This window comes from Siniperca chuatsi, linkage group LG8, assembly GCF_020085105.1.
Source record: "Siniperca chuatsi isolate FFG_IHB_CAS linkage group LG8, ASM2008510v1, whole genome shotgun sequence".
NCBI lineage: Eukaryota > Metazoa > Chordata > Actinopteri > Centrarchiformes > Sinipercidae > Siniperca > Siniperca chuatsi.
Window position 1 is genome coordinate 6,712,190 of NC_058049.1, and position 20,080 is coordinate 6,732,269.

At 41.0% G+C, this 20,080-nt stretch overlaps 1 protein-coding gene across 15 annotated transcripts in view; it reads right to left on the bottom strand.

Annotated features, from left to right (window-relative positions):
• The window catches only part of rapgef2b (Rap guanine nucleotide exchange factor 2b), a 112,630-nt gene that overhangs the window by 3,036 nt on the left and 89,514 nt on the right, over positions 1–20,080 (bottom strand). For 7 of the 15 annotated variants that reach the window (XM_044206141.1, XM_044206135.1, XM_044206140.1 and 4 more), the window contains 21 exons: positions 19,943–20,079; positions 18,947–19,105; positions 18,116–18,268; positions 17,745–17,909; positions 17,327–17,434; positions 17,040–17,243; positions 15,309–15,417; positions 14,655–14,931; positions 13,556–13,713; positions 12,714–12,728; positions 11,944–12,184; positions 11,071–11,454; positions 10,678–10,889; positions 9,622–9,745; positions 9,146–9,169; positions 7,456–7,679; positions 6,729–6,896; positions 5,805–5,954; positions 3,210–3,411; positions 2,569–3,089; positions 1,921–2,342 (listed from right to left, as the gene is read on the bottom strand). In XM_044206141.1, the coding sequence (XP_044062076.1) occupies positions 1,969–2,342; positions 2,569–3,089; positions 3,210–3,411; positions 5,805–5,954; positions 6,729–6,896; positions 7,456–7,679; positions 9,146–9,169; positions 9,622–9,745; positions 10,678–10,889; positions 11,071–11,454; positions 11,944–12,184; positions 12,714–12,728; positions 13,556–13,713; positions 14,655–14,931; positions 15,309–15,417; positions 17,040–17,243; positions 17,327–17,434; positions 17,745–17,909; positions 18,116–18,268; positions 18,947–19,105; positions 19,943–20,079 (4,109 nt within the window). In that variant the 3' untranslated portion in view covers positions 1,921–1,968. The remainder of the gene's footprint in view (positions 1–1,920; positions 2,343–2,568; positions 3,090–3,209; positions 3,412–5,804; positions 5,955–6,728; positions 6,897–7,455; positions 7,680–9,145; positions 9,170–9,621; positions 9,746–10,677; positions 10,890–11,070; positions 11,455–11,943; positions 12,185–12,713; positions 12,729–13,555; positions 13,714–14,654; positions 14,932–15,308; positions 15,418–17,039; positions 17,244–17,326; positions 17,435–17,744; positions 17,910–18,115; positions 18,269–18,946; positions 19,106–19,942; position 20,080) is intronic. The other 8 variants (XM_044206133.1, XM_044206137.1, XM_044206144.1 and 5 more) reach the window with 6 other exon arrangements.

A 20,080-nucleotide genomic window follows, 5' to 3' on the forward strand; every position in this document is an offset into this window, starting at 1 on the left:
AAAACTAAAAAGAGCAGCTGCAGCAGTGTTTCTTTAGAATAAAAATCTGCCGCCTTATAGGTCACAAACCATTAATATACTTCTTACTGCCAAACATTTTCCCAGAGCATGCCACCATTTTTCAGATTGATTCTGTCTTCCATTCATGTCAGTATGATATTAAAATCAACTTGCAGTGACTTGAAACTTGACATTGATAAAGGACATTTTGTCATTTTATTATTTTCTAAGGTGTGTTATTGACACATGGTAATGGAGCTGTGAGCAGGGGCTGTTTTGAACTTGTTTTAGACAAAGATGCACCATCATCAAACATATACTGGATTTCCACTAGATGCGGATGTGTTGCGTTTCAACTGCGGAACCACCTAGACCTCCAGGTGCACTGGAGCATCTATTCTTTAGCAGCCAAATTTGCAATATAGTTTTGAGTTGATTTGCCAACATTTTTTGTTTTACAAACATATTGAGTACACATTCGTAGCTCATTTACACTGGGTGACAGATGTTTTGTGGCTGTACTTTACTTTGTTTAATTACTGCACTATCCCATGTTGCCCTGTATCTCTATTGCTTGTATATTAGCAGCAGGAAAACTTTCAGTTTCTTTGTCTGTTCTCTGTTCTTCCCTCCATCCTCCTCTCTCTTTATTCCTTCTCTTTCACCTTCTCACTCTCTCTCGCTACTTTCTCACAAATAAGAAAAAATTGTTTTGCTGTTCGTGCTAAGACAAAGTCAAATGCATCATTGAGTATTATTACATTCAATTGTCGATGAATATAGGCATTCATATTAATTCACAAGTGAATTTAACACTTCAGAGATGCACATTTGTCAGGCAAAGAAATCTCCATCGCAGTAAGATAGAGTGGAGAAACAAGGCGTGTGAGGCGCAAGTGAGAAGCTCCACTCACATGACCAGTGGACGGTGGCACACCAGATATAGCAGTGTATCTGTCGGCTATGCAACAGCAACGTTTTTAATGTAAGAAATAGCCAAACTTTTGTTAACATTTTTACAAAATCCATGTTCACATAGGATGTGTCTTTTTACAAACAATGTGACAAAATGTGAAGCAAATTTCAAGTCTGATTTGATTTTCATCTTGTACTGAAATTTACACAAAACAATGGCTGCCTGGTAGGTGGAAAAATATTCTAAAAAACTCATGCTTTGGAAAATTGCTGGTAATATTTTTTTATTTCTCTGTATGCTTATATCCAATTTCAATAATAATTAATGTATAATTTTTATGTGTTATTTTTACTATGTAACATCTGTCAAAGGACAACAGATTAAAAATAGCCTTTTGTCTAACTCTGGCACATTTACAGGAGTGTTTATTAATGTGGAAACCAATAACTAATTTTCAAACTTGAATATCAGACTTGATTAGAATTTGAAAAACCTTCTAAAAACACTGGACAACTGCGTGTATAAAAAGTGCTGCTACAATAATACACAATTCATCCAGAGTCACTGTAGGCGAGTCAGGTGCGTGCTGGTGCAGGAGAATGGAGGTGCATGTTTTCAGGCATTGAGTTTGATTGCATGGGTGAGAGGATTCTAACAGCACTGTGCCTGCTGATGGATGCTATTCAGCACAGTGTGTGAGGCAGTGAGAGAGAAGAGCAGAATGTGCGGTGGCAGAGAGTCCAACCAGTATGACTCATGCATGATGACATTTTGTGGGTTAAAAGGTGAGGGTCCCACTCCAGATGAACAATTCCCATATCATAAATACTAAATGTCCGAATTTCAGTTTTTGAGTACGAACACTGATAGGGAATTGGAATTTGGAGTGGGACCGATCCTACTGGTGCTGTGGGAAGGAATGGTCAGTCTCCAAGTGTGTGTTCCTGTTCACATGCAGGTTCATTGGAGTGGAGTGGGGGGCAACCTGATAAATTAGTTTTTACCTGCCTTGGGGAGAGGGGCCCTGCCTGTTAACCCCCGTACACACACTCTCATGGTCTGGGAGTCTCAGGTGTATGCTGAGCCACTGGCTTTGGCTTCCTCAGAGCGATTAGTTTGGAAGACAAGGACTCACCCTCCTCTTCCTCCTCAGCCTCTTGCTCCTCAGCTGGTGAGCGTGTGCGGTGGAGGCCGCCCGCCCGCTGTTTGGCTCCCTGGTGGGCCTGGTGGGAGTCAGGCGACTGGGTAACCATGCGCGAGCGCTGCAGAGCCGTGGTGTAGTCTGGTGGCCGGCGGCCTGTGTGGGTCACCGTGGACGTAGGAACAGACGGGGCCGGGTGCTGCCCTTCAGCGAGGTCTGAGATGGTCAGGGCAGTGTAGCCGGGGGGAGTCGGGGGAGGCTCACGGTAGCGGCTTTCTTTCCGTGCTGAAGGGACACAAAAGAAAGGAAGATGCAGATGAAGATGATGAAGGTACTTGGGAAAACTTTTAGAATACTATCCAACAAGTTTTTGCTGCTGGACTTCAGCCTGTCTTTTTATCACTTGTGATTAAAAAAATTCAGCCTAAACAAGCATAACTAAATAAGTTTCCTATAAAAACTTAACCAATCAACAATTAAAGCAATGGGACTGTGAAGTGCAGTCACTCACAAATGAGGCCTTTACCCCCAGTGGTGATGGGTGATGGGGAGGGTCGGCTTAGCTGCTTGGCCTCCTCTGACCCGGTGGATGTGATGCTACTTGTTTCTGGGTCGGCATTGACATCCTTCCCTCCTCTCCTCTTAATGGTGCCGGTATCTCCCTCAGAGTCCTCTCCCCAGTACGCAGCTGAGGATGAGGAGGAGCTGGCGGAAGCCCAGCTCCCCCTGGCCTGGGCTGCCCACAGAGCAGCAGGACCCCCTAATAAGGCCTCGGGTCCGCCAGGAGGGAGCCCTCCAATGCCTCCGCCTCCACCAAAGGCCAGAGTCTCCCAGCTACGCCCCTGCTGCATGGTCTGGATGTTGTCATGGGAACCAGAGGAGCAGGAAGTCCAGGAGCCACGGCCACTGTCTGCAGCATCGAGGGAAACACGATCACCCTGATCCTGAGTCAGCTCTTCTGAACTGGGTGAGGAGAGCACTGTAGGGCAGCCAGTGTAAATGCCCCGACAGTCCTGCATCGATGAATATGACCTTTGATATGATAAAAATAAATAAAATTACTCAAGTTTGAAGGTCAGATAAATCACAAACAAATCATAAAAAAACAACTTCACCTCAAAGTAAACTACTCAAATGGTGTAGTGTTCCTACCCGAGGCTGTACTGGTCGGGGTCGGTGGTGGCCCTTCGTTCCAGCCGCGGCCCCCCGATGTGTGATTCCCCGACTCCTCCAGAGTGACGGAGTCTCCTCTCCTCCTGGGCCATGTCGAAAGAGGAGTTACTGACGAGGCTGGAGCGAGAGGAGATCTCACTGTGACCAGAGTCCGAATAGGCGTCTCCCATCCTGCTGTAACCTGGAGGAGAGAGGAAGAGGGGGTGGAGTGTACAATAATGTGCGGACGCTGAATAAAATAAATGACAGAGCAATTTGAATTCTGATTCTTTAGAAATGTTCATCTATAGAGAAAAAATGTAATGTAAAAAATGTTCAATTTAACATGAGTACCTCAGTCAAGTAGATTAAGATTAAATTCAAATCCTTCAAGTCCTGTGACAGTGTTACATAAAAGCTCGTCCCTAAAAAGAAAAAGGATTATAAATCCCTAACATGGCCCCCTACATGCTGTGTGGGTCTCGGCCAAGTTCTAACACAATGCCCCAAACATAAAAATAACGTATGGTGGGTCAACTTTTTTCGACTCTCATCATAAATCATCATTAATTCACATATCCTATCTCAGTCAGTCTTTTTAAACAAGGCATCATACACAGACTGCAGGGATAATTGTAGAGTGCCATTTCCAAGTAAGCCAACCAGCTCTTTAGGGATGAGTGCATTAGATTCTTACTGAAACAGCAGTTTACTACGTCATTCAGGGTTTCAATGCAGCGCTGAAGAGTGTGGAAAAGTTTAGATAATAAGCGTGAAGGGACTGGGAATTGCACAACAATCTGGGAAAGTATAGAGAAATCACTGGTGCTGACTGCTGACACATATAAGTACATATTTTCTAGTTAAAGGCGACTGTCATTGTGGCATTTGCTGTAGCTCAGCTATAGAGTTGAATAGCCTGGCGGTCATATTTCCCAGCCACTAACAGCATAAATCCCCTCAATAACCTTCAATCCTGTCTATACCTTTTATCTGAAGAAAGGAGGGAATGTTTAAATTATTTTTTTAGGAAGCTTTAACTATAAAGATGTGGAGCAAACATGAGTCAGAGGAAGTGCAGACTGATCAGGATTAGCCACTACTAGGTGACATAACAATTAAGCTCAGGCAGAAGGGGAGACACATGAACTCACAGGACAAAAACAGTGTCTAAGTTAATTTAAGCACCAGCTCAGGAACTGCAAAGACAACAGAGGTCTCTCTATAAAGCGAGTATTCAGACCCAGAGTCCTGTGGTCTACAGTCAAACCACTGAGTCAAGCAGCTTCCATTGACAGAACCAGTTGCATGTTGCATGAAAACAACCTTTTGTGATGTTTGCCACACTAACCTTTTTGGATCAAATAAAGCCATTTTACTGTTTTTGTAGCAGAGAACAATGTTAAAATTATGGATTGTAATTATTTATGGTATTTTAATATGTTTAAGTTATCTGACTTCTGAACTGCAGACCTTTCACACTTTAAAGTATGTTGTTTTTAGCTTTTGTATTTATGGTACTTTGTGTATTTTAATGCTATTTTTATATGATGGTTTTATTGTTAGTGTGCTGCGTTTAACGTTGCCCTGTCTGTCCTGTACCATGAGCTCAAGACAAGTTTCTAACAATGTGCATTTAATTTAATGACAATAAAGTTAACTCTAACAAGTTGTTTTTTGTTTCTAGCAGTTGCAACAGCAGTGTGTCAAGAAAACATAGAAGAAGAGCTGTTAAACCAAGCTAAGTAAAACCACTGACAGACATGACAGTGGCTGAACAACGAAAAAAAAAAAAATAGGATCACTGGATCTACCAAAAATTTCTATGAAAATTCTATGAACCAATGTCTACAAAAAATATATGAAAACACCAGTGATTTCTGGGAAATGCAGGGTAAAAGCATTACAGCAAGGACTGCTCAGCAATAAACATGATGCCAAAATCCTAAAATTAAGAATTATTAGCGTTACAACAACTTAAAACACGGCTTAGATTAGTCTTAAACTACATTTAATGCACCTGACTCCAAACTAGTTAGTGCCATGGTTCTCAGGCCTATGAAATTCTGCTCACCACCAGACCAGTACCAGTTTATCTGTGGCTGCAGTGGTTTCAAAGGGGAACACATATTTCTGACTCTGTGGCCTTCTAGAGTCCCCAGCCCTGTGATCAAGGCAAACACGTCACAGGATAAATGACATAAAAATGACGATAAACAACACTTTATAGACTGAAGCTGGGAATTTATTGGCCTTGGTGTGGCTTCAATTATTGTCTGTTCTGTGGCAAGGACCACAGGACCACTGGGCACAGGACTGCTAACTACTCTTAATTAGTGCATGTTGACCTCTGTAAACTAAGAATTCAGAATTTCCTTTCAGAAACGTATGTCTTTCACCTGCAAGGTTTGTAATAAGGTGGACACAAGGTGAGTCTTATTTTGGAGGAAGAATACTAGCACCCAACAACATAGCTGAAACGTAATGCAATGCATGCTGACAGCCACCAGGTGGCATTTGTGGCATGTCATGACAGAGGGAAATAGCCTGGAGAGTGGTGTTGGAAGGAGGGAGGAGGGAGGATTATTGGCTTACCCTTCTTGGGTGAGCTTTGGGGGGAGGTGGGAGGGGAGGAGAGGTGGGAGGAGGCGTTGGACACAGTGTCCTCTGGCTGCCTCCGGTGCCTTTCGTTCCCCTCCTCTGACAGAGACAGGATCTTCTTCAGAGACTGAGGGGAACTGGTGCCTGCGGACATTTGCAAGAAGATGAGCGGAATTAGCATGAGGAACACTGCCATTCCCTGAAGGTGCTGGGATGCTAAACTGCATTGTCTGGGATTGTTTTTGTATTTGCTTGTTGTCAGACAGCCTCTAGGTGGCAGCACTGTCATAAAGAAGCTGGGAAAGGCTGGCACTGCTATTGTCTACAAATAACAGGATGAGGAAGGGAAAACAAAGTAATGGTGGCATGTAGAAGTGAACAGGAGATTTATAAAGGCATATTTTCACTCAATCCATAACAACACTGTTTTTACAATATTATCAACAAAAGAATATGTATATCTTTATGTAGGGACAATTGTAACCACTATTATTAGGGTAACAGTAGATTTGAATCACAGAGATTTTAGCTTAAATATGATGTGACATGTCCCTAACAATAAAATATAAGTAGAGCAGTAACTCTAGTGGACTGTACAGTTCAGTTGCTGATAAGGATTGTTGGACATATTCCACTACAAGAACCACTCATTTTGTTCAATCAATTTAGGTTTATGACTTTAAATGATACTCTACACAGCATTTTCACATCAATTGTGCTTTACTAAATAGATTTATACACATTTCTGAATACAAATACCTTTCAATGATGAAAAAATAGTTCTCGTTCTGAAACATAACTTTTCAAATACAAGAAAACTGATAATTTATTTGGGTTCCTAAATGTACTGGTTGGAGGTATATATTCAAACTTACACATCTCATTATTCCAAATTCATAGAGCTTGATCTTTACTTACCAAAAGGCGGCAGATCCTTGACTGGTACTTTCTTTCTGGATGGGTAAAGGGCCACGGCGGGGACCTGTAGGGCCTGGTTTCCTTTGGCCAACTGGCCCCTCTGTTGGTTGGCAGCTCTGGACATGCCTGGGGAGGTGTCTGGTCGTTTCCCACCAGCATTCTTGGGCACTGAGTAGTGTGAGAAAGATTGTTAGATTTAGATTTTAGGCTTTAAACTGAAATGTGTATGTAAAAGGACTTATCAGAAGGAAGGCATTTTCTGTGTAGTTTAAGAAAACAACTGGTGATGAATAGTAGAACTACTATATCAAAACTGTGCCTTTGCTGGCCTGAGAGTCTCTTTGACCACGTATACTCTTCTTCTGTCTGTCAATGCAGCAAGTGAAGCTGGCATTAACAATGAGAAACTGGCCTAGAACTGGTTCATTAATTTTTTTCTCTGCCAATGAGTGCTTAAGGAAGACTGAGTGTCTTGTTACTCCAGTGGTCCCACCCTGATTGTCACTGCTATGAATCCTGGGAACATGCGTGTGTCTCAAGAGAAATATGTACTTAAAATCAAGAACTCAGCATTTAATTCTAAATATATTCTTGAAAGGATTGCTCTGCAGGGAGACAATATGGGTTTATCTTATACATTATATTTATATTTTCTATTAGATTTATTAAGAATGCCTACAATCTTCTTGTGTATTTGTGTGTGAAATAAGTTGTGTCACAAACTCACATGTACTGATGGAGGGTTCACACTGCAGCGAGAGTGTCTGCAGACTCTCCTCGTTCGTTTCCAGGCTGAGGTTGGACAAGTACTGTTTGACCTTCCTGGCCATCTGGGCGTCCTCGTAAAGCTTTTTGGCGTTCAGGAAGGAGCTGCGTCGCACCCGCTTCTTGTGCCCGCCTGTCTGGGTGACGTCAAGCACTGCAGCATTGGCACTACCCTGGCTTAGGGACCTGGTCGCACACATTCACCCACACAGAAACATGCACATAAACACAGAGAGGAACACAGATTTGCAGGCACGAACGCAGACAAAGACAAACAAAAACAGAATAGAGAAGGACTTATTAACATATTGCTTTAGTGTGCAAATAAGCCTATATTTAAGTATAATTGTACAGGTGACACTACTGGGCTACACAGGGAGCATGGTATTTAAACTCGGACATGCAGAGAGCAGCTTTAGGTATTTCTCTCAACTCCAAAACATTCCAGACATTCCAGACAGAAGGGGGTGATGGCTAAAGTCAAACAACAGGGGAGTTGAAAGGGGGGATTCTGCTAGTGTAGCATGGGCATAGTTTACATTTCTGTGGATTGAGTCAGAGCTGATGGTGGTAGTAGTAGTAGTAGTAGTAAAAGCTTTACTTGCACGTGGTCTCAGTCAAATAGCACACAAAACAATGGGCTCAAAGTGTTGGTCAATGAGAAGTCAGTTCCTATCAGTGGATAGATATTTATTGGCTTTCATTTCCACAAGGTGTTTCAAATATGGATAGTTTAAAAAAACTGCTTCTGGAAGACACTGACTATCAAAATATACACTCTCTGTTATGTATATATGGATGTACATTTTATTCAAAGAAAAAAATCTTAATTTTCTGGGAATTACTACTTTCGTATCTTGTTATTATAGCTTTGCACCTCATATTTCCGAGATAATTACAAGAAAACTCTCACAATTACGAGACACAGATCTTGTAATTCCAAACCGGTTTTCTCATAATTACAAGATGCTAAATCATAATTCTGAGATACAGAAGTCACAATTACCAGAAAACATTTCCTTTTTTTCTTTAGTGAATGCAATGTGCTTCCATATGTTTCCCATTAAATGTCCCAGTAAATGCTGTATGCACAATGATGTCCTATTTGACCACAAGAATGTAAAGCATGAAAAAAACAACTTTATATCCAGAATCTCTGGCTGTTTGGAGGTTTGATATACAGTTAAAACCTCAAAGACAGGTAAAATTCTGAAACTGAAGCTGCATGCATATTGTTAGCATTGTTAACATCATACTTAAAACACCATATAAAAAGGTCACATTTGTTAATGTAAGGCTGGAATCCAACATCAATGACATTAATTTGTTGTATGTTCAGGATATATGTAGGCCTATAAGTTTTCTTAGATTTTCCAATCACCTGTGTCTAATTTATGTTGTAAGCACAACAGCTATTTTTTCATGTTAAGTTTACAGAATGTAAAAGTCCAGTGTAACCTAATGTTAGCATAAGTGACCTTTGTTTCATTCATTGCCCTTCGGTTAGGGTCAGGCAGTGTTAGTGGGAGGATTCAACTCAAACTGGTTAATGGAAACAAGGTTTCAGAAAAGAAGAAAAGAAGCACGCAAATTAGCAGAAAAAAGGGCTGTGGTGCAGGGAGGGCAAAAGGTTGTAGGGTCACCAAACTTACCCTAAACTTCTCCATTTCTTCTTCCTAGAGGGTGGGTGCCATGAACAGAGAAGCATGGAGGCAAAGGGTGGACACAAGTAGAGAGAGAAAGAGACAAAGCTTAGGACAGGAAAGACCACCAAGATCACCAAAGAGAAACAATTTCACCAAAGACCCACGTGAAAGTCAGAGGAGAGGAAATCAAATGGTAACACCACTTGGAAGTGACATCATTAGACAAAGACACACTTTCACAAGAGCACTGTGCACATCTTATGCCAACAATGTGTATAGGGAAACAGTTGCCAGAGGAAACAGTTGCCAAAGGGAACAGCTGCTTGAAAGAAAAGCGTGATGCAGAAATCTTTACTGAATCTATGTGAACAGGCTAACCCCACAGAGCTGGGTTAGTCAGTGGAGTGCTGACTGGTTTTACAGAGAGGGTGAAGGATCCTTATTAATCTAAAATCTGGCTTCGTTTTTGAAAGGTGTCTTACCTGGTCCGGAACATGAGGGCCGGGTCCATGTTGACGGAGGCCATGCGACCAACATGGCGAATTTCTTTGGCAATCATCCTCAGCTTCTCAAAGTTCACCAGGCCATCCACTTTAGAGTCATTGCCTGAGAAATAGGGAAAGAAAGGAAGTGAATACCAATTACTCACACATTGCACAGCTGACAAAACTAATACCGATCAGGAGGACTGCAGGAATAAACACTTAATACTGCCCTACAAAGCCACAACTACAAATCAGGTTGAAATTAAGTGAGGACCATAATCCGACATTTTGTTTGTTATACCATATAAAAATTATTATAGCAAAGAAATTTGAATGAAACCGCATGTATGGTTTGCAGTAACTACAAAAGCTAGTTAACTAGACAGCTAATGTCAACACAAGAAAACTGTTAATGCTACAGCTTGCTGGTAAAATCTAAAATCTACATTAACCAACTTTTTCCTAACTGTTTCCTATAACAGAACAAATAATTTTTATGGTCTGACATCTTAACATAGTGTACTTACTTTGTTTTACAAAAGAAAAGCAGTAGCTAAATCGTTTTTTTTTTCAAGGTAACACGAAGTAAACTAGTCTTACTAAGTAACTAGCCTAGCTTAATGTTAGCGTAGTGGCCGTATCTGCCATCACAGCCTCCAAATAGTGGTGAGGTTTGGCTACCTTTAAATCACATATATTAAATTATAGATACATTTATTATACTAAGTTATAAGTTGAAGTGGACAAGAAAGCTGAGAGAACATATTTAGTTTTTAGATACTTCTTTCACAGCACATTCACTTAAGATTGTCACAAAGAGAGTGAAGTATTTGCATTTTTTAGGCATTATGTAGGGTCTTTGTCAATGATTTTTGGGTAAAATATTCTGATATAAAAGGTTACAGGTTGACATTTATAATTTAACATACGGCTATGAAAACTATTAAATAGATTTTCAGTCACTGGTTAACTTTCCGTAAGCTTTACAAAATACTACCATTATTATTATTATTATTATTATTATTATTATTACATGAATTTCATCTAATCTACCTTCATGTAGGAAGGTGAGGTCCTTCTTGATGACGGGGAACAGGGGGATGATTGGTGGCTGGAGGTTCTGATTGTTGAGGACATTCCTGTATTTTGCCATATTTCTTGAGGGGTCGAAGAGGTCCTGCAGGTCACTGAACAGCTTCTCGTACTTGCTAGGTAGCTTCTCCCATGTTCCCCTCAGTCTGGAGACCGGAGCCAAGTTCAGACCACTGTCGGGGAGAACATATTAAGCATGGACAAGGGAGAGTAGTGCCAATCTGGCTTAGTTTATTGTTTTTTTTTATTAGTTTGCTCATATAACAGTTAACAATGCTAAAAACACCTAAGGGACTTGGTCTCACTTCAAAACTAAATATAAAACACCAAATACCTGATTACACGTCATCTCACCTGATGATGGCGAACATGGAGTTGAAGTTCTTGCACTCGCGGCAGTGCAGGGCAATCTTGATGAAGTGCTTGACGGTCTTCATGCGTTTGAGCTGATTGGGCTCCCGCGTCACCTCTGTGGCCACCCAGAAGGTCTCGTGGTTGATGGCCTCCTCGAAGCGCTTCAGGCTGGCTGAGCCCGTCTTGGAGCGCAGCTTGAACAGGTCATCGATGTATTCAGTGGGCTCGATGGCACAGAAAAGTTCAAAGGCCCGCATGGAGAGCTGAGTGGCAACCTCCACTGTACTGAGCTGCAACAAAGAGATCTGGCCTTCTCGCAAGAGGTCCTGAGCGTCCTCATCTGAACATAATGTCTCTGTCTCCATGTTGCTCTTTAGGTAGTATCTGATGATAGAGGAGAGTGTGTGGTTTGTTTTACTTGTTGTTTTTTGGGTTGAAAGTTAATTATTTCAATAACGGATTAATTGCTTAAATCAAGCAACAATGGTAAACGCTTGCTTTTCAGCGTTTCAGCTTTTCTAATGAGATGATTTACTGATTTTCTCTATTTGATATCATTCTAAACTGAATACATTTTGGTTTTTGAGTGTTGGCCGGGCAAAACAAGCAATTTAAAGCTGTCACCTTGTGTTCTTGATTGCTGTTTCTGACATTTTATAAACTAAACTGAGGTTAATTGCAACCCTAATTTAACCAGGATGGTCTCTTGAGGTTAAAAATCTGTTTTATAAGAGTCCTGGCCAAAATGGCAACACAATTATGTTAAATCATCAACATTCATTAAAAAGGAAGAATAAGGAAAGGAGGGAAAACAATAATCCTCGCAACAACAAAAAAGTGGCTCTTAGCACATCCAGCTAAAGATGTCATTACCTGCCACTCAGTTGAATCCTGTCGGCTAGTTTAGAAAGCTGGTCTGGTAACCGCCTCTGTTTGATGACGCCCTCTGGTGTGACGGATACTTCACACAGCGAATAAGCCTCTGCTGCTGCAGTCAAGGCAAACTCCCTGATAGCCTGGGCCACCACCTCCTTGGCCGTTGTGTCCTTCCCAATCATGATGTATCGAGACTGCTGGTCTGCCTTGAAGACTCGTAATACCTGATCCGACATATCTGGGGATGATATCAGAACCCATAATGAGGATAAATGCTTACTTTGCATTGTTTTTACTGTGAGATATGAGCTGTCTGAATCTCATTATGTAAGTAACACCAATGATTTTTTTCTTTTTTTTGAACAGTTTATTTTTCAAAATTTATCAAGAGCCATTCGAGCTTCCCAGCATTCCCTTGGTGAAAAACAAACCGGCATCTTTGGGATGTCACCTGCAAATCTAATGTCCCATCATTTATTAGTAGAGAAATACAACCCCACAGATCATATGACCCAAAATCTCCATTAGAAAAATCAACACCCATATGCCCACAGAAAATTTAAAGGTCAGCAGTCAGTGCAATGCTGTTAGCTTTACTCATTTAGCGTTCACAAGCATGAATGCAGATTAACAGAGTATATGTTACGTGTACAAACTACAGTACAGCAACTGATTAATGTCTGTAAGTCTGGCATAGAGGCTGACAGCATTGGAAAAGATGTGACTGTGCTAGGAGAAGCAGCATCATGTAGAGAGAAGATACTCACTCAGTATGACTGGGACTGGAAGAACACAAACAACATGTGATGGACAGGAGTTAATGAAGATAGAAATCTAGAGAGCATATTTCTACCACTGGCTCTAAACAGTTAGTAAAGTAACAAAATTCAAGGTAGGTTTGGATGATGTGACTATATATATTGTGAGATGAGAGAAATGTGTCATACTGTTTAGGTAGCTATCCCTTTAATATCTCTGGTTGTATTTGTCTATTGTGGCCAATGAGCAATGGGGTCTTTAAAGCAATAAGAATTCATAGAATTGTTGCATCAATGTGATAAGGTACCTTGATCTATCAGGTGTTTAATTACCCTTCAAAAACAGACATTTATACCTGGTTATTTTATCTTGAAACAGTGTCTCAATAAAGTTCATTTTTGACCTTGTAAACAGCACTTGACAAACTATTTCACCTCAAGATCTGTGTGGTTGCTGTTTTGGAGCTTTTGATTCCAATTCCATGACAATAGGGGAAACTCCATCTACCGATGAAGTTCATGTGATATGAGCGAAAGCTACTAGAACAGCTACTACACAGACCTTCAGGTGAGATTGTTTTGTCAAGTGGTTTCTCAATTGAATTTCCAGAAAATGTACCATATTATAATCTATGCCAGTATCATGACATAACATAGCATATACCACGACTTAAGATTCGATCTATATTACCCTCTTAAATAAATAGTGTTCTATCACAGTGTGGCATTCAAGCTAAAAAAAAAAAAACAGTTTTTCAGGGCTCCTCAATTTTAAAATCCCAAATTTTTTAAAACAAGTGAAACAAACTTCCCAGTCTCACGTTATATCCACACAGCAGTTTAATACACACCAGGCTGGTTGTTGAAGTCAAGGATGCGGTGGTGAGACTGCAGAAGGTCTGGGTTTGACGATGACAGGTTTCCACTAACGGGCAAAGGTGGTGGGATCTGTTTGGACTGCTTCAACCCCACAATGCTGTCGTCCTGCGATTGGCCCACGCAAACGTCACTATGGAAACAAGAGGGAGAGCATGGGAGGGGTGAGACAGCAGTTCTGTCAACAAAAGGCAGAGGGCGATATTAGTGTTGGCAGGAGTTGGAAGCTGTGGACACCTCTGGCTGCAATCCACCGATTACATTCTGCACATTTTACACCTAATATTGGGTGATTGGTGCTATGACGGGTTCACATTTGGGTCAGTGAATAGAAATGTTATATTTTTAATTATATTATTAAGTATTAGCACGACTAAAAACACATTTTTACAAACTTACTTTCAATTCATAACTTATCCCTGCTCTCTCAGTACGTTCACAGTTAATATTCAGAATTTTCAGCTGTGGTCCTGCAATTAGCGTCAGAACCTAAAAGTTAAAAATATGCACTTCGCTCATAAAATTTTATTCCAGGTTGTAACGCAGCATTTTATAGTGGAGGCGCCATGCCTCGCTAGAAATAAAGAGCGCCTGTCAGATTCAGCTCAGCAGGTGATTGACTGATCGATCACACTGTGCGTTCACTTTACATCAAGCAGAGCAGCACATCAGGAAAAAAGGAAACCTTTTATTTTTACAATTTGGGAAAAGTAGAGACAAACAGTCCAATCAGTTACAATCAGATGGGGATGTGTGAAAAATAAAAATCACTGCTTACTCTCTGCACACATCATAGGATTAAACAAAACTTAAAAGGAAAATCTCCCTTTCTATCTATCTATCTTTTACTCTCTCTCATGCCTTTTGTATCCTGCTAGTTTGGTGAATAAGCATGCTGTGTGCAGTTTACTGACACAATCAAACATGATTATACAGTATTCAAATTTTAAATCCCAAACATTTACCTCTTGAGGCCATCTAGAATTGTTAACATGGAAATCTATCTTGTGCAGCTTTAACATTTATTTTCTTGGTAATAAAAGTTACTATCCACATGTTATTAGGTCTTATTACTTGTATGGTTTAGGGGGCAGGATGCTGGTGAGTGTCTTGTCGAAGATCTTCTTGAGCTTGTTGCGTCCTCCCACCGTGTTGGTCTTTGCTTTCTTGCTGACCTTCTCCAGGCCCATCACCTGCTCCACATCCACTGCCAGGTCGGGGATGGAGTAGCGGCTGGCCTTCTTGATATCCCCAATCTTTGGAAGGTGGGGTGCTCCATTCTTTCTGTCATGTTCCTCCTCCCCATCCAAATCATGGTCGTGTTCTGGCCTGGTTAGCAGCTCTTTAAATACTGGACAAAAGGAGGGAGGAGACAAAAAAATGGTAAAGGGGCCATATTCTTTGTATAAATGAAAATACTGTAAACACTTTTCTTGATTTGCTACATTTGAGTTCTGAAGAAGTGAAATCATCCATGAGTTCATAAGAAAAGAGCAAATATTTGAGAAAAGCCAAGAAAATAAATATAATTTTGTACAGCAGAAAAGGGTTTTTCTTGCTTTCCTATCCTGTTCAACTCACAACCCCTCACCACTCATTTATCTTTGACCCTACAGTTTGGGAACCACTGATTTAATGGTTATTAACCCTCACATTAGATACAAAGCACCACATGTTACAAAATGCTAACAAGGTTTGTCACATAAATATGAGAGCCAAAAACTTTACCTAAAAGGTTTGTTTTCACAGTTATGGACAAGTGGGTGTTGTTCTTCAGAATCTCATTGGCTTTGCTGAGCTGGACATTCTCAAAGTTCTGCCCATTGACCTCCAAGATCTGCAGAAAGAAGAAAGAAGAAATATATCAGGTGCATTTTATCAAACTGTCCATAATATAGACCTCATATGTTACCAACAATAGAATTAAGCAATGTGGTTGAGTGATTAAGTGGGCGAATCTCACCAGGAGGACTTCTGTGCCTTTCCAAGAATGTGACAGTCAGCTTTTATATCCCTTTGTCTCAGTGAAGCAAAAAATACTGAGGTGAGTGGGTCCTCTCTAATAAAAAATAAACCAAATCTAAAGCTACGGCTACCTGATCCAAAGTTATGCAGGTGGATTTAGAGTCAAATTGCTGCACTGGTGGGCAAGAAAAACCTGTCTGTAAATTGCTCAGTGTCTTTTCTGCCTCAGTTGTCAGGGTATCATGTCAAACTGAATGCCACATTGGACCTGTGCAGAAAAGTGTTGAACCTTGAACTAAAGAAAATGTTAAGGTAATGATCTCTGAACTACATATTTCCAGTGAACAAAGAGGCAATAAACTCCAATCACCTGGCATGTTATACATCATGACATTTAGTCCAAGACATGGTTTTGACATTAACATGGGCCATGTCACCTTCAAACTGTCTTCACTTTGTCTTAACAGCTTGACCTCTGTCTATGGGCCGGATATTTGCATTTCAACTCAATCTGCTAACCAGCCTTTGCCGCTTCCTCTTTAGTGGAAGAGGAAGTCATATTTGACTGTAAAGTAAGTACAGCCCATCCTCTGCTGTCGTGAGGCCGGTAAACACTGACTTACAAGACCAAATGACTGTTTTGGGATCAGCAGTGATTAGTAAGAAGTTGCTTGGAGTTTACTACTAAGGGACTGCTGCTAATGGCCCAATGACAAAACAACTAACTGGGACTAATACTAAAGCTCTGAAATGATAGGTCCTGAGTGAACGATGATAGTAACTGAAAATATTAAAAAATGGAAGGTGTGAGCGGGTATGAGAGAGTGAGTGCTCCCAAGGATGTCAGCTTCTCCACTTCCTTTTGGGGAAACAGCTGCAGGGGATGTTTGGAGTCAAGAGGGCTTAACTCACATCCAGACACTCTCGAGATGGTTTCAAGGATTAAGGGACTTTGCTTAAAGCTCTGAGGACTGCCGAGTGTGAAAATGGTTGAGAAGTCAAGTTGCGGGGAGAAAGCCAACACAGGATGCCCGCAGCTACTGGCAAGTTAAATTTAAGACTTTAAAAAAAAAAGCCCTTTTAATGCTACTTAGAGCAAAATGTAAAACCAATTTTCACAACAAAAATGAACTTCAACACGAGAAAAAAGATCAATTCAAATGCTGGTCTGTATGACAGTAGTGATTTCACCTCACAATTGCAGCCTACAGAAAAAACCCTAAAAAAAACCTTGTATAACTTGAAGGCTATGTGCAGTTGCATTTACAGTTTTCCTCCCTACAGTTCAATAGGAAATCCTAAGATTTTAACAAACTGCAGATATTTTCTTACAGCAAAAGCAATGTATGCTGTCTGACAATTGAAATGGCTCTTTATGTACAAATTAGATGGTGATGAAGAGAACGTTATGGAGCATGGTGGAAGTATCCTTGAGTGAGACACCAAACATATAATGCAATGACAGTAAAAGTGGTAAAGATGAAGATGTCTTACCTGATCTCCACGCTTAAGGCCGACTTCTGCTGCCTTGCTCCCAGGCTCCACAGCATCAATGAAGATGCGGAAACCTTTCTCCTGACCTCCGAGAAGGCTGAAGGCCAGTGGCGAGTCCCTGGACGGCTTGGTCAGTGTCACCAGCCGCGGCTTGGCTTTAGCAGCGCACGCTATATTTAACAGTCTGAGGTGCCCACACATTTTCTGGAAAAAATACAACACAGATGTGAGGAAAGTGCAATAAATGGCATACACAAAATACATTTGTGTGTAGTTATTATACTTACTTCTTTCTCCAGATTGTTTTCAAACTCTTCCAGAAAGTGAGTCATGGCAGGGTCACCCTCAAAGTCATTGAAGTGATTGTTTACCCACAGCAAGACTACCCGTGTAACCTGGAGCAATCACATGATCAGTACAGGTCAACAGTACAGTTTACTGGTTGACTGGTAATGTATGTATTATGTAGTTTACATCCTGCCCTAAAAATGTCTATGGGTTAATGGAAAATCTCTGCTTGTCTACATGTCTACATTTTCAAGGGTAAAGTACATGTTTTTAGGCTATGCAAGCAGTCTATTCCATTATTCAATTCTGTGTAATTGCAGTATAAAGTCTCCATTTTCTTTAGATTAGACATAATGTCTCTAATATTTGAATTATTTCATCAGTTCATGCAGGTATACAGTGTTCCTACTCCCGTACCTTGTCCCTGAGACTGGGGTCATGGAACCACTCCAGGAGCTTCTTGCCCACGACCATGGGGCTGGAGAGGAAGGTCCTGTAGGTCAACAGGAAGTCCTCGATGTAGGTGGGGTCCACCACTGAGTGTTCCTCCACCAGGTGCATGGTGAGACGCTCCGATGTGCCCTGAGGTTAAAAAGTATGGAGCTATTAGTTTAAAATATCCTTTCATGCAACATGATTGGCTTGCAAAGATCTGTTCAAATATCTAGAGGTAATTATTTGGTTGGCTGTTGAGTGACTCTAGTCTCTTTTGAGCCCTCCTTATTTCCTTATTTTCTTTTTGGGTTTAAGGAAAATGTAAATTGATTGACTAAATGTTGATTTGTCACCTTGATGACGATGTGCCCTTTCCTGGTGCCGGTGCGGTCCAGTTCGCGGTGTTCCTTCACCATAACAATCTCCCCTTCCTCCTCAACCTTCTGCATGTTCTTCTCTACCTGGTTGAGGATGCAGCAGTAGTCCTGCTGGGCTATACACACAAACTGGACAAGACAGGGTAAAACAGGAATTAGAGACAGATTTGATCATTTTGACACAAACAAAATATAGTTAGCTTATGGGCTTAACAGTATTGCAGTTACATATATTTGTAACATGTACGATATTTCTGTTACTGGATCCTCTTAATTCTTGATCTGTTAGTGCCTTCACTTGAGCAGCTGATTGGAACTCATAAATGAATGGCAGATTGAAATTTAAATGAATACACCTAATAACAGCTGAATAGAAAGAAATTCATACATAGCAACTAAACTACTGTCTGCACTAATTAGGAGCAAAGGTTTTCTCATCCCAGCCACTGAGCCTGATGAGCTCAGCTCCTGATGATTAAAGGACTAAAAACATTTCAGTGTCTTTACTTTCACTGTTATTCCCATTAAAAACATGATGCAAATAATGTGATCTTGCTCTTTACATGAGCTGGCCTATTCTCTTTTAAAATGGTTGTTTCTCACATTTAAGTGGATGCTATTGCTCATAGCAACCTTCAGTGTCATGAGTGCAAACACTGCCTGCATGGAGTGGGTCAAAAAAGGATTTAATATCATAAGATGTCAGAGGTCGTGCCATGCTTTTCACACTGAGATGCAGATGGAATAAACTTGCTAACCCGAACCCATTGATACTACGCAGGAACGCCAAGATCACCAAGATCCTACCTGGCAGTCATCCACCTTCGTCTTCATCACGCCCTTCATGTATTCCTTCTCCATGGTTGGTGACACCCCAAAACTGTTCCCCATACACAGGATCTCTGTCCGGCCGTCGGGGTACGTCACCTCCACCGAACCGTTCAGGATAACTGACCACGAGTCCAGCTGGAGCAGAAACACGTGATTATAGTGGTTAGATGTTAGAGAGAGAGAGAGAACACAAAAAGAAACCAAACAAACAAAATAATAGAGAAAGGGAAAAAAAGAAACACTACAACCATAATAACTTTGTAGATCAGATTAAGTTCAGTCTAGTAATATTCCCAACAGCTGGTGTCCCTTAATGAGTCAAAGTTATTTATCAAAAAGAACCATATGCAGTAACTACAAAAGGGACTGCTGCACCAGCAGATGGTTTTTTACTTTCCTCAGAGGGATACAGCAATAGCACAGGCTTATTAGAGCTAACTAGAATGTTGCAATACACTCAAAGTATTGTTACAAGTAATACATGCTTGATTGAAATGAAGAATTCCTGAAAACCTGACATTTTTGAGATACACATCTTTTAGCCTGACAGCAACAACATGCTAAATGAACCCTGAATTCTCTATGACCAGACATTTACTAAAGTGACCCGGCCTTTAAGGGAAGGTCTGCTCTTTATTGTTTGGGTGCATCATAGTAAAAACCAACCAAATTGTCTTTACTGAAACTCATGCCGTACCCTGACCAGAGAGAGAGAGAGACAGAGAGAGAGTGAGTGATGCCTGCTTTAGTAGCCTAAGGGATCCTAGAGAGGCCCGGCGATAAGGGTTGTCCACCATTCAGATTTAATAGAGCAGAAAAAAACATAAAATGGAAGACTAAAGATTCATTGGTGTGAAGAGGTGAAACTAAGGCTCAGGTCCTGAGAGACACACACTTATATAAATACAATTAAAGGCAAGACAAAGTCACAAGACAAGGCTTACATGTGCATGAATATGCACAAACACACACCTCCTCTCCATCATTAAGAACGATGGTACCGGCGCGTTCGACCACAGCGAAAACCATAACGGCGCAGAGTTCCCTCCTCACTGACATGGTCATGTTGGCAAATGCTGGCAGTTGATGCATGAACTCCAGTAATTGCTC